The 13,647-nt window shown below is 37.9% G+C and overlaps 1 protein-coding gene across 2 annotated transcripts in view; it reads left to right on the top strand.

Annotated features, from left to right (window-relative positions):
* Positions 1 to 10,611, top strand: part of rnf10 (ring finger protein 10) — a 45,497-nt gene extending 34,886 nt beyond the window's left edge. The window contains exons 9-17 of one of the 2 annotated variants that reach the window (XM_069932973.1): positions 1,059 to 1,302; positions 1,686 to 1,819; positions 3,186 to 3,303; positions 3,407 to 3,508; positions 3,586 to 3,753; positions 6,922 to 7,022; positions 7,748 to 7,805; positions 7,906 to 8,055; positions 9,797 to 10,611. In XM_069932973.1, coding sequence (XP_069789074.1) covers positions 1,059 to 1,302; positions 1,686 to 1,819; positions 3,186 to 3,303; positions 3,407 to 3,508; positions 3,586 to 3,753; positions 6,922 to 7,022; positions 7,748 to 7,805; positions 7,906 to 8,055; positions 9,797 to 9,870 — 1,149 coding nt within the window. In that variant the 3' untranslated portion in view covers positions 9,871 to 10,611. Of the gene's footprint in view, positions 1 to 1,058; positions 1,303 to 1,685; positions 1,820 to 3,185; positions 3,304 to 3,406; positions 3,509 to 3,585; positions 3,754 to 6,921; positions 7,023 to 7,747; positions 7,806 to 7,902; positions 8,056 to 9,796 lie in introns of both variants that reach the window. The other variant, XM_069932972.1, reaches the window with a different exon arrangement.
* The last annotated feature ends 3,036 nt before the right edge of the window (positions 10,612 to 13,647 follow it).

Genomic DNA, 13,647 nt, shown 5'->3' with positions numbered 1-13,647 from the left:
AATTACATTTGATCAAACAATGCAACATTCATTTCTTAATTAAAACCATTAAAATAAAAATTCCCTTGCTGATAGAATGTGTAGTCCTTCGGGGACAATGAGAGAAACTTCTGAATGCATCTCCACTGTAATGTGGGTCTCAGACTTTATGCGAAAAAGGGTTTGTATTGTGGATGGTTTTCTAGGAATGCCTTTATTGTGGGAATATACTTGTTGTTCTTGATTGTTTAGCATTTCTTTTTCTCTCTACATAAAACTAATTTTGCAAGTTTTAGAATCAATTTGCAACTATTACTTGTCATTACTGACATTTCTATTGCCATGTATTTTTGTTGCTGCTTTCTGTGGCAAGTAAGTGAAATTGGAAAAGATAAAGGTTACTGACTAGTTTGGGTATGAAAAGATAAATCTACCAAATATCCTTGGTTTCAAGATAGTTTTTTTTGTGACAATGCTTTTTAAATACAGTGAAACCTCATTAGAATGCGATTCGTTAATCCGCGGAATCGCTTATAGCGCGGGTGTCTGTGGACCTTAAACTTTGCAAATAAGTTGATTAAAATTCAGAATTCCAATATTAAAAGAATGCGCTTGCTTTCTTTCATTGAAATTGTTATTTCTAGATAGCGGATCCTTTGAAAACTGGTAATATTTGGGTTTGATTATCCGTGAGCACTCTGACATCTATGCATCTGTTCTGCAACTCGGCTGTAACGCAGTTTGAAATCTTGGACCCCAACTACCGTGTTCTAACGAGGTTTTACTGTATTGCCAGTGTGCAGAATAATGTTTTACTTCTGTGTATCTGTATTTCTGAAATGTGAACAGATTAAACTTAGACACACACTTGTACTCTCACTCGACAAGTTTGGTGGCTTCCAATTAAATTAGAAATTATTTTACTTTGTACAGCAAAATTGGTAGTATGTCTTAGCAGCCAATATAATAGATGTAACAAATAAAATCAGTTTGTTTAAGTAATTTTTAAATGGTACAGAAACTGTTGAAGGAACATGTTTCAATATCTAATCTGTCCTGGTCTGAATATTTTTTGACAGCATGCATTGGCTTATGCATCTGCATTTGATGAAATTATTGATGAACCTCAAGAAGAGGTCATTGCTACGTGCTGTACTATCTTGAATGAGTCAGTCACTCTTCCTGAATCAACCAGTGATTGTGAAATGCCAGAGGGAGCCTGTGGTGAGACTGAATGTGGACAAGTTGAGGCTGAATCTGAACTGTTAGTCGATGCTGTTAAAGAAAGTTCATCAACAAGCTACTACTATTATTTCTACCAGGGTGAGCCTTTTGGTTGATATAGTGAATTTTAATTTTTTAACTTTAAAGTTGTTTTTGTTCTCATAAATTATATAGGCATATGTAAAATATGACCATTTCCTTCAATAAAAGGACTTGTAATTCCTTGGTTGAAGGATGAAGTACATTCATTTATTTGTCCATGAATACTAAACCTGGAGAATGTTGGCCACATTGTCTTCAGAGATTACTGAAAAATTATTTCAGGAAATTAGATTAGTTCTGCAGAAAGATCTTTTCATTAAAGGTGAACTTTTGTCCCCAGACTTTGTAGTCATGTGCAAACCAATGAAAAATAGAAATTCTTGTTTAAATTGTATATATTCTGGTTTTTAATGCTAACTAAATCTTGTGTATCTTTTCAGTGGAGGATGGTCAGTATATGTTTCTGAGCCCAGTTAATGTGCGATGTTTGGTGAGGGAATATGGAAGTCTGGAGAACTGTCCTGAGAAGATCACTGCTTCAGTGGTAGAGATTGTTGGGCATTCAATGACAGAGGTAGATTAACTTAAATTTTAATAATTTTGGTAAAGTTAGTCCAGACTCTGATAGATGTTTACACAAAATTACTAGAAAAATTCAGCAAGGCATGCAGCATTCTTGATGTAGCAAAGATAAAGATGCATAACCAACATTTTGGGCCTGAGCCCTTCGTCAAAGTATGAGGGGAAAAGTAGGCTGATGCCTGACTTAAATGATAGAGATGAGCACAGTAAAGAGATCATAGGTGGATATGGGTGGACAGGCTCTGAATAGAGAGGGAAGGGGATGGAGAGTTGGAGGAAAGGAGACAACAGGATGGAAAAGAGAGGGAAATGGGGGGGGGGTCCTAACTGAAACTGGAGAAGTCATCCGGTTAATGCCATCTAGTTGGAGACTTTCCAGTTGGAATATTAGGTGTTGTTCCTTCAATTTGCAGTTGGCCTCGGTATGGCAGTGCATGACGCCATGGACAAACATGTCAGAGTAGAATTTAAATGGTTGGCCACTGGGAGGATCCTGTTATTGCAGCAGCTGAGCAAAGGTGCTCAATGAAACAATCTTACAGACTGCGTCCAGTCTCTCTGAAAGCCACAATGGGAGCACGAGATGCAGTAGATGATCCATGCAGATTAACAACTGAAGGCCTCACTTGGAAGGAGTGTTTGGGGCCCTGAATGGTGGTGAGGGAGGAGGTGTGGCTGCAAGTGTATGATCAGAGAGGTAGGTACCAAGGGGGGAAATTAGTGGAAAAGAATGAGGGAATCAGAGGGAGCAGTCCCTACAGAAGGTAAAAAAGGAGAGGGTAGGTTGTGTCTGCAGGTGGGGGTCACTGTAGGTGGTAGAAATTGCAGAAGATGATGTGGATGCAAAGGGAGGTGGGCAAGGATAAAGGGAATCTTGCCCTTGTTGCATCTAGGAGCGGAGGGGGAGATGCACCGGAAATGCAGGAAAGGGTGGAGTAGATGGTGGAAGGGGGGATGTCATGTTTTTTAAGGAGGACATCTCGTATAATCTGGAATAGAGGGCCTCATCCTTGGGAAGACAGGATGAGACTGGGATAGTTTCGTTGAGCATGTTCACTCTGTCCACTGCAATAGCAGGGATCTCCCAGTGGCCAACCAGTTGGAAAACTAAGCATCTTTAGTTTTAGCATCTAGCAATACTCGGTAAGGTCAAGCATAGGTTGCTATTGCTGAATGTCCTATCTGGGTGAACATTGAATAATCGCTCATCATTTTTAGTTTTCAATTTCTTATTTGCCTTTGATATTTTTTGTGGTTTTAACTTTTTTGTGGGACATTTGTTTGGTTAAAGTAAAACTCATTTAATGTCTACCCTAAGTAAATTGTACATCTGTATCAATATGGACTATTTTCTATAGGATGTACGACGCAGACACCGTTATTTATGTCATCTGCCTCTGACCTGTGAGTTTGGTATTTGTGAGCTGGCACTGAAACCACCCGTGATTTCTAAAGAAACATTGGATGCTTTTTCAGGTTTGTTTGGTTTTTTTGGTTTTTTTTTTTTGCAACTTGAAATGGTGACTTGAGTAATTTGCATTTGGTACCTAGGTAACTAACTTTATTCTTCAAATGACAGTTGATTTGGATAAAAGGAGATCTCTTCGTTTGAAGAAAGCCCGGGATGAACGTCGAAGAGAACGTAGGATTGAAATGGAAGAGAATGAAAAGCAAGGCAAATGTGAGTGCATGTTCTTATCTTGAATTCCAATGTAATTGATATTGAATGATTTCTGCAATTTAATAACTCTTGCTTAGATTCAGAAGTACATATTGGACTAGAAAACTACCAGCAATTCCCAGCATTTGGCTCTTCAGAGAGTGCACAATGCATCACTTCCCTTGTCAATCCGGATGGTGACCCTCTGCCTTCAAACATTCTTTCAGCCAGTACAACCCTCAGCAGCAGTCCAAATTCTCTGCCAGGTATGAAATTCTATACTTAAGTCCACCAATATAGTCTCAGAACAATTAAAAAAAAATCGTAAATTTATGAAACAAATTTTATTGGATTTCTTCCACTGAATTATGTGAATGTTTTGCTGATTGGTGTTGCCTGATAAAGTGTCACCTTGCATTTTTTTTTTTTTTGCAAGAAAAATGAGCATTAAATTGAGTTGGTTAAGAATCAGGAAATAGAAGTGGCAATATGTAAAATAGCTTGGGTAAACAAAATCTGCAGATGCTATGGTTTAGTACAATTGATTTTCCTAATGAAAGGCTCAGGTTCAAAATGTTGACTGCGTCTTGCTTCCTATAGATGTAGTATGACCTGCTGAGATCTTCCAGCATTTTTGTGTAAAATAGCTTGGCCCTCTCAAGCTGCAGCAGTGGAATGCCACTTTAAACTGTTTTAAATCTGCTGGGGCTTTTGCCAGAATTTTATTTGATCTTCGTGGTTAATCATGTCGCATCAGCTTCATTTTGGGGGAAAAAAAATGTAGAATGGGAAAGCTGATAAGTGGTGTGCTGGTCATACCTTTACTGATGTCCCTGCCCCTGCTCCCCCCCCCCCCCCTCCCAAAAACCTACTGCAGCTTTCACTGTAATCTGTATTTAATATAATTTGGCATGTATAATGTGCCTCTTCCATTGGAAATCTTGTGAATTTAGGGTTGCATTAGTGCCCTACTGGTCTGCCTGTTGGATTGCCAACATTGATCATGTTTTCCCTGTGCACCTGCCATGATTTGCGAAATGTTCTGTTTAATTTGATAGCAATAATGAGTAATTTTATCACTCCGACTCCTCCTGCATATGACCATGGTTTAAACTTTTGAAAAATATTTCTAAACTTCAAAATCTAAAATTATGGATTCCAACACCAAGTCTTGATTCTTTGAATCGTACACATTTCTGTGCTTGGTGGCATCTTTCATGTTCTGGTAATAATCATAAAGAAATTTGTCTTGTGTGATTAATTTGTTAATTGAAATTACTACTTCAATGCCAGCAGTTTTTAAAAGCCAGTTTAGAGATGCAGTTCCACCAGGAAAACTGTTGTAGTTTCTTGGCAAGGTTTATCTGACTTACTAAAATTAATCTAACAGATTTAATGTTAGAAAAATACATAATACTGTAAGTCCTTGAATATCGCTTTGTTACAATGATGAAGAAAAAATAAATAATGGTATTTTACCATGATTAAAAAAGGTTACAATTAATATCGTATCACTTAAAGTAGCACTTTCTAAATTTATCAACAATAATTAAAGTATTACACTTTAAATTGGCAAAAACTTAAGAGTATTGTCCATAATTAGCCTTTTAAGGCTCCTATTGGAGCCAGATAGGACAGAAGTCCACTTTCTTCATTGCTCAGGAGTTTAGTAAAAGATGTTTTGATACAGTAATTGCCTGTTGCTTGCATGAAAGAGAAATTACTCTCTCAAAAAGGAAGTACTTCCAATGATGTGTATTGATTACTTAACATGTGCTACGAGTAATCACATTACTGAGATACAGAAGTCCATAGGGTCTAAGGAAAACTGGCAGACTAGATACAAAATTGGGATAGACTTCAAAACTGAAGGGTGGTGATGTACAGAAGTTCTGTTATCTAAGACAGTATATTGGGGGTCCTTGAGGCTCATTGCTGCATCCCTTACTTAATGATTTGGATTTGAATGTCGCAACATTTGAACATGATGCCAAAATTTGCAAAGGTTGAAAGAAGGCAACTTCTAATGTTGGAAAAAAAAACTCTGGATCAAGCAGCATATATGGTGGGTGTGTGTGCACATGTACTCAGATAGAAGATAGTAGGTGCAACCACATGCGGAAGGATTGAAGGATGGCTGAAACCAGGTGGAGAAGGGTATTACTAAGATTAATATGTTAGGTGGTGCCAAATGGGTGATGGGCAGATGGACTCAGTGGGTGGAGGAGTTGAGGCAGAAACTGATGATAGGTGGGACTAGAGGGAATGATGGATGGAACTACACTATCCCACCAGCACTGATGTCTTCCTCCCCTTCTGCAAGGACTGCTGTTTGGGCTCCCTTCCCACTCCCTGAGACTTAAATGTAACACTGTCCCTTCACTCTCACAACCAACAGGGACCAAAGCAGATCCTCCTGGTAAGGCATAGATTCACCTGCAGCTCTTCTAACATTCTCTACTGCATTCAGGGCCCATAATATAGTCACCTCCACATTAGTGAAACCAAGTGTAAACTAAACAACTGTCTTTCAGAACACCTACTCTCTGTCCACAATAGCCTTTTCAAGTTGATGATTGTGTCATTTTAACTTTCCATTTTCCATGCTGGCCAGTCTGTCCTCGACTACCTCTTTTGCTGTAGAGGCAAACTGCAAATTGGAAGAACTTCTCATATCAGTTTGGGTAGCTTTATAATACAAATATTGAATTTCCCAATTTCAGTTAACCCATATACCTATGCTATCCTCCCAAGCATATCTGTCAGTCTACCTAGTATTCTTCCTTTGTCTTCCCATCTCCTTCCTAAACCTGATTCCTTCTGCTCAGCAACTCCACCCCATCTGGTTCCACCTATTACCTGTTAGCCTCCATCCAACCTCCTTTAACACTGCTACACACTAGCAGCATTTCCATCCTGATGTAGGGTCTCGAACTGAAATGTTGAATTAGTTTTTTGCTTCCACATGCTGCTTGATCTGTTTTACCTTTTTGCCACACAAAAAGGATATAAACACTGCTAATGGAGACATTTATGAGATTGCTCCTAGGTTTGAAAAATGTTAATGAAATTGGCTTGTGTCATCTTGATGGGGAAGAAAAGTCATGGTGAGGGTTTTTATAGAAAATTTGAGCCCTGGATAGGAAGGACTTCACCTATCGGATGTCATTAAAGTAGGAGATGTAGGTTTAAAATTATAGGTGGAAGGAGCTGAAGTTTTTTTCCTGCCAATGAAAGTAGTTGCAGCCTGTAAGAATGGCAGAGGGGAACAACACTCAGTATGCTTGAAATGGGTATATAAGCTCTGAAAGTGCGATGTAGGATAAAAGTTTGAGCTTTTTAGATTTGGTCTGATGTGGAATTAAGGTGAAATGCCTTGTTTGCTTTCTAAAATATGCTTAATGTTGTCATTAATATTCTAATTCTTCCTTTAGAATCAACATTGAATCCATCCGCCCTTGTATTTAGTCCAGGGAGTCCCTCTCTGTGTATTGGTAGCATAGAGGAGGAAGTACACTTTCCTTCATTTGCAAAGGTAACATGAATGAATTCAATCTTTAATGTATTATTCATGAAAAGTTAGCTTCGGGGAGAAATATTGAATATGCAAGAAATAATCTGCATGAAAGTTCCATCTAACTATCTGGGAATTTTAAAACACCTTTAAAATTCTCAGGAAAAATGGCATGTTATGGACAATTGACTGCATTCTTGACACTAATTTGTTTTCTTTTGAGGAGAATTGATTTTTTTTTCCAAATTGCCAACCATTTTGCTTAATCTTTCTTGCCTTTAACACAATTTTATAATCCTTTATAATTTTTTGGTCACCTTATTGTTGCACAAATTCTTATCAAACCTTTATCAATTCAGGGCTTGCTACTGTCTAACTGGCCTGGCTAACCTCCTACCTGACTATGTAAACTTCAGCCCAACTGCATTTAGCTTCCAGTGTCCCAATCCCTTGAATTTAAATTTATTTTCTATCCTTCATGGTTTCACAATCTTTTAGGAATTTATTTCTACATTCCCTTTCCAAAATACCATTTCTTTCAACTTGTGTGAAGCCTCTTGTAATTTTCATCCTCAAGAATTTCTCTAAAGCCCCACTTCTACCATGGCCTCTTCCAACATCTGCCCATACCTAAATGTCTGTTTTGGGTTGCCGTCCCTACTATTTACTATTTCTGTGATTTTTAATTTTTTTTTACTTCTACAATAAAAGTTTTAAATATTGGTTGTTACTACTTCTTACTACAGATGCTGAAGGATGGAAAGGCAAAAGCAGAAGTGTGGCCCAAAGTAACTCCAAAAAAAGGTTTATTTTTAGCATTTAACAACACTTTGCAATAATTTTATGACATGGTTCATCCTCATATTAATGTATCAATTAACAACAATTTTTTGTTTGACAGCAGAAACCAGTTTGATGCCCCCAGCAGATAGTGATGGAGAAAGTGATCTCTCGGACCGTGTACCTGTCCCCAGCTTTCAAAATTCCTTCAGTCAAGCCATGGAGGCAGCCTTCCTCCAGCTTGATAAAGTTCCAGTCCCAGACCTTTGTGCAGGTAGGGGAGTAGATTGCAAAGCCACTCAAAAGGAAAATAGTGAATGTCTATTCTTGTTAATTATGTTGATCCTAATTTGATTTTTTTTTTGGTAATGCTGTTTCATGGTGGTGTTCAGGCTATGCTAAAGCTTTTTGTAGAATAATCTTTATCTTGGGCTGTGCATTTAACTCCATATTTGTATGTGGACCCCAAGCTGTAGTGAGCATTGCATTATACATACGTGCATGCAGAATAGCAGAAGTTTTGGAAAACTTTTTGGAGGAAGGTAACTTCTTTGAATTAGAAATTCCTCAGTAAGGATAAATGCAGCTCTGGTGTTGCATTTAAGCAAACAAAAGGGTTTCCAGTGAAGAGTCCCGAGATGTTGCCTGTCCAGATTCATTCCCCTCCCCATCCACAGCATATTTTTTTCAGATTTTTCAGTGTGCCTTGATTCTAAGTATCTCATCAGTATAGATCTACAGGAAGTGAACACATGGAACATAGAATGTTTCAGAAGTGAATGGAAGTTGGTGTAAGTAAAGCACTGGGTTGACTTTTGCAGGCTTTTTAATTTACTGAATTGCTTTCTGAATTATTTTGTGATACTGATTGAAGGGACAATATCTGGCTTTGAAAATGTAGGAGTCTTGTCAATAGGGTAAGTTTGAGTTTTTATTCTCTGGATATGGATTGATTTATTATAATTATGTTGATTTATCAAAACCATGTAAATGGTGAAATAGTGAAAAGATTGCTTTTTAGTCTGGGAAGGAAATGTACAATGAACTGCCCAAAAGGTGATGTTGGAACAAGTGCTTGGAGTATATTAATAATTTGAAATTGGGTGTATAAGACAGTTTCCAAACTTAAAGGTGACAGTCAATAACAAATAGGATAGAGATAGGCTTCGAGGTAATGAAAACTGGTGGAAAGGATAGATGGGTGTCGGATGTTGCATTTTTGAAGGAAAGCTGAGAAGTAGAGACAATAAAAACAAGTGCAATTCTGAAAGAGGTTTGTAGGATTTTTATATCCAGTACTTTTTTTTTTCAACAGTCTGAAACTAGTTGGACAGGTTGAGAAAGTGATTTGTATAAAATGCAGGATCCTGCATGCTTTGCCTATCGAGGTAAGAGTAAGGAAGTCGTGTATTGCCAAATTGAGGCCACCTGAAAATTGGAGGACCACCAGTTTGTATTCCATCTCTGCAGTCTCGAACAAGATGGCAAAAGTATTGATTTCTCCAATTTCTGTTAATCTTGTCTCCTTTCCTCATGTTCCCTATCCCCTTCCCTTGCTTTCTTAGCCCTATCACTTCTCAGCTTCATCTTCTACATCTCCCACCTGTATCCACCTCTTACCTGTTCTCCTCACCCTCCCCCATCTTTTTATTCAGACATTTACCTGTTTTTTCATATTCCTGTTAAAAAGCTTGGGCCTGAAACATTGTTTACCTTTCACTTGCAGAGCTTTTCCAACAATTGGATGTTGCATTGTCAGGATGCTATCGTTTGTGTATATTATTAACGTTTTCTGACTTGGTGAGGCAGCATAACAACTTTGAATTCCTGCTTTTAAAATATTCATTGTATATGTTGATTTTTGAGTATTTTTGGATTATTTCATTTGCAAAAGTATTCCATTGCATTTTCAAACTATTAATATACCACTCATCTAAAGAAATCTATTAATGCACTTGAATTGAAATTATAATTGGTATGAATGTATAAACATCTAATTTTCTTTAATTTTCCAGAAGAGAAGAATGGGAAGAAGAAGAAGAAAAAACAGAAACTTCTCTTCAGTACATCAGTAGTTCATACAAAGTAATGTAGACAGCCATTGCCCCATTTTGCCCATCCTAGTGCCTCAGACAGTAACTGCCCAAATTTACATAAGCTACTGTCTGGGTGAGAGTGTTTTGCTTTTAATTTGTTGCTGTAGTTTCTGATACCCATTATTGGTTGTTTTTGGTTGTACTTCAAAACCATAATACATTAGTGAGAGCATTTGTAAATTAAAGTTTGCCTCCTGTTTATGTATACAAATTTGTTACAGTTGCGAGTTGAACACCTTAATTAATTCGTGCACTCAGATTGTTCTGGAATTTTTAATTAAATGAAGAAAATTCCAGTAAAAACCAAGCTTAACCAGCCATGGTGTGGGGGGAGGGGGGAAGTCAGGAGGGAATGAAACAATTCTGTAGCATTATCAACCTTCCAAAGAACAGCCGTTCTATTTGGCATGTGATCTTTTAACACATCACAAAATGGTGTTCTGTCCCCTACCCTTTGACCAACCACATTGTAATTTTGTGAAGTTTTCTTCGTCTTTTGAGAAGCACACATCCTCAGTAATATTCAGGATATTGAAATGGTGGTGATCATTTCTTCATCCTGTTTGGCAGGAGTTTCCTTTATGAAGATGTTAATTAGAAAATGGTGCAAGGTTAAGAGAGTGAATGCAAAGCATCCAATGAAGTGTAGTGTTCAGCTTTGTTACTTCTACCCTTCACTTTACTGAAATGCAATAGCAATGTAACAGATACAATAAAATAATGATTGTGCACAATATTGTTAATTTGTATTCCAATTTCAAAGGAAGGCTTTGGTCAAATGGATGAGTCTGATGCTCCTACAAAGAGACTGAAGTAAAACTACCACAATTGTCAAAAACAAATCCACAAGGAACCACAACATCTGCAGACTTCCTTGTATAACAACGAGTGACCAGGTTTTCTTCCAATATGATTGTGTAATTTAAATCTAATGTACCTTATGGAACTTGAACAAGATGCAAGGCCAAATGCTTTTTTCTTCTGCCTTTTCTCCAAACCAAATGCAGTTCCTCAGTAATGGAAATTTAATAGTTTTCTGACAGTTTAGAAAATGAGCCTTTTCAACAAACTTCAGCACTGTGTCAATAAATTGTAACAGTGGGGATTTCCCTTGGATGCAAGATTTCAGGTAAATCTTAGACCTGCTTGACAGCGAGGCATATTTCCAGACAGTTGATCATTTTGCACATAAACTACCAACTCACAATAGGTTGGCCACACTACCCCATAAACTGGATTTTTATAGTGTTTGAATACAATGAGACTTCAATAACCTGCTTTTCAATTCTTGGAAATCCTAATGGTTTGACATTTTGCTTCATTTAAAATTTTTAGAATATTGTGCAAGATGCTTTAAAAAAGGCAAAATGTTTGTTGTAGTGGAAGTGATACGCAGGCTGGAAATTTGTTATTCTAACACTTCCTGAAAGTTAGATTACTGGTGTTTATTGCTTGGAGCAGTAAAATATTTTGCTGCTGTGCATAGAAATATGAAATTGGATAAGTCCCACTCTCTAAATGTTGAATTATGTACAATGTTTATAAAATACAAATAGAAAAAATAGGGATTTAAAAATTAGTTGGTATGGCGCAATGATTTAGCTGTGTAGAACTACAGCCTGGTCCAATGATCCTGACCTCTTGCCTGTATGGAGTTTGCACTTTCTCTGTGTGACCATCTGAGTTTCTTTGTACTCTGGTTTCTTCCCACATCCAAGACTAGACACCAAGTTGTTACTCATGTTTAGTTGAGTGGTAGAATTTGCAGGGGTTAGAGGCAAGGTTTGCAGAGGTGTGGGGAATGAATGGGAAATGTTAAGGTGGCAGACTCAACAGGACAAAATGGTCTCCTGTATTGCAATGAAAGGTGAAAATCTTCACTACTATTATTATAAATGAATAAATTCCACATACAAGATAACTTTTTTTTTAAAAAAAAAAAAAGGCTTTTCTGATGCTCTTGGACAAATAATAATAGACTCTAAATGGAATGGGAAGTACAGGAGTAAGTTTAGCACCAGCAAGTGCAGAATGGAAGAGTCAGATTTAGGGCTGACTGAAGAATCAAAGGAAAGTGGTCTTCAGAGGGTGGCAAACCTAATATGGTGCTATCAAAGGCAGAAGCTTCTTCCATTCAGGGACGGAAGGAGAGTTTTTGGGGTGATAAGCAGGAGGATGATGCCAGTATTTGGCCGAGGACCAGATGAAAGAAAATGCAGGCTGGTGTTGAAGGGTTCCTAATCATGTCAGAGGTTGCCAATGGTTTGGACTGTGTGGCTGCAGAGGCTGCAGGAGTGAAAGCAAATCCACAGACACTCAGTGACTGAGAGGAACTTTTTTTGCTTTTTCTGCATGTAAGAGGCACTTCAGATGGTGAATCTATCTGCCTTACAGCAGATGAGCAATTTTGTGTAAAATGACACTTTATTCAAGATTCAATTTATTGTCATGTCATTAATCAGGTGATGTCCTAGGAGGCTTAATTCAACTATTAATTTATTCTATTAAGCTGTAGCCATATCAACTAACAACTGCAAGATTTTCTCACCCCAGACATGAATGAAACTGATGGGTTTTATAAGAGGCCAAATGCCTCATAGAACAGTATCTGAATTACCCAGATGCTAAGACAAGATTGGAACTCTTCTCAGAATTTAGTCCAAATATTTATCTACAGTCTCCAGCAGCCAACAGCCTTTCTGGGTTCCTTGAGTCAGCAAAAGCCTGCTGCCTGTCTGGATCCTTTAGCTGCAGAACCCCTCACTGGCCACTGCTGAAGTCGCTGTACTATGGGTTGTCTCCTCTGCTTTTCCTGAGACAAGGGTTGGTCTCCCTGTTTTCTGGCACCCTACGCTAGTCCTCTGCCTCCCTGGAATCTGCAACCCCTTGTGGTTGCTCCATCTTGGTTGCAAAACCTGCAGTTGTGGAATTTTAAATACATCAAAGCCTCTATGGAGCTGAGGGCAGTCACAGCAGCTCTGGTGGTGCCACTTTTTTCATCCTTTCCGTTCTAACAAGCTGGGGCCTCTCCCAAAGTGTCTCCCTATCCCTGCCTAGTAAGAGTCTATAACTTTATTAGTACAAGCTTCATCTGTAAACTTGAGGGAGGGGCATGGTTAGTGTAGCTATTAAATAAGACAAAAGATGTTAAACTGAGGGAAAAGATGGGAATAACCAAAAAAGTTTCAAAGATGATTAAATGGAGGGGTTCGGGAAAAAGAGTTGGAGGCAATTTGTATTTGCTCTTTGAGGAAGCAAGGGCAAGAATTGTCATAAAGTTGATTTAACATGGAGAGGGAATTCTACATTTGAAGAAACCAGGCCCAAAATCTAATGCAATTTACCAGGTGCTGTCTAAATAGGATATTTCAGCTGAGTAAAATACAATCTGCAGAATCTTGAAAGAAGAGGAATTGAATTGTGCAGTTGAAAAAATTTTGAGGCTAGGGGAAAGCTAGACAAATGTCAAAAGGCAATCTCTGTGGAAGAGAGGACGTTGTATCAATGAAGGAAAAATAATATTTAAGGTAACAAACAGTAAAGACAAAGTAAGTTGTTTACCAAGTGACTGAATTTGATACTTGACTATTTTGTCACTAAAACTTTTTTTTAAAGCACATTGCCATCAGTTTTAAAATGAAAACAGAAAACCCCTGGTATCCAGGACCTATGGGGATTAGTAGATGCTGATAACTACTTTCTGGTTGCTTGAGACTCACTCTTGTGATGCCTAACTAATACACCTGCCTTAAGAATAAACAGTTTAAAAG

Source organism: Narcine bancroftii, chromosome 4, assembly GCF_036971445.1.
Source record: "Narcine bancroftii isolate sNarBan1 chromosome 4, sNarBan1.hap1, whole genome shotgun sequence".
NCBI classification, from domain to species: Eukaryota; Metazoa; Chordata; class Chondrichthyes; order Torpediniformes; family Narcinidae; genus Narcine; species Narcine bancroftii.
This window is presented reverse-complemented; position numbering and strand designations above follow the sequence as displayed.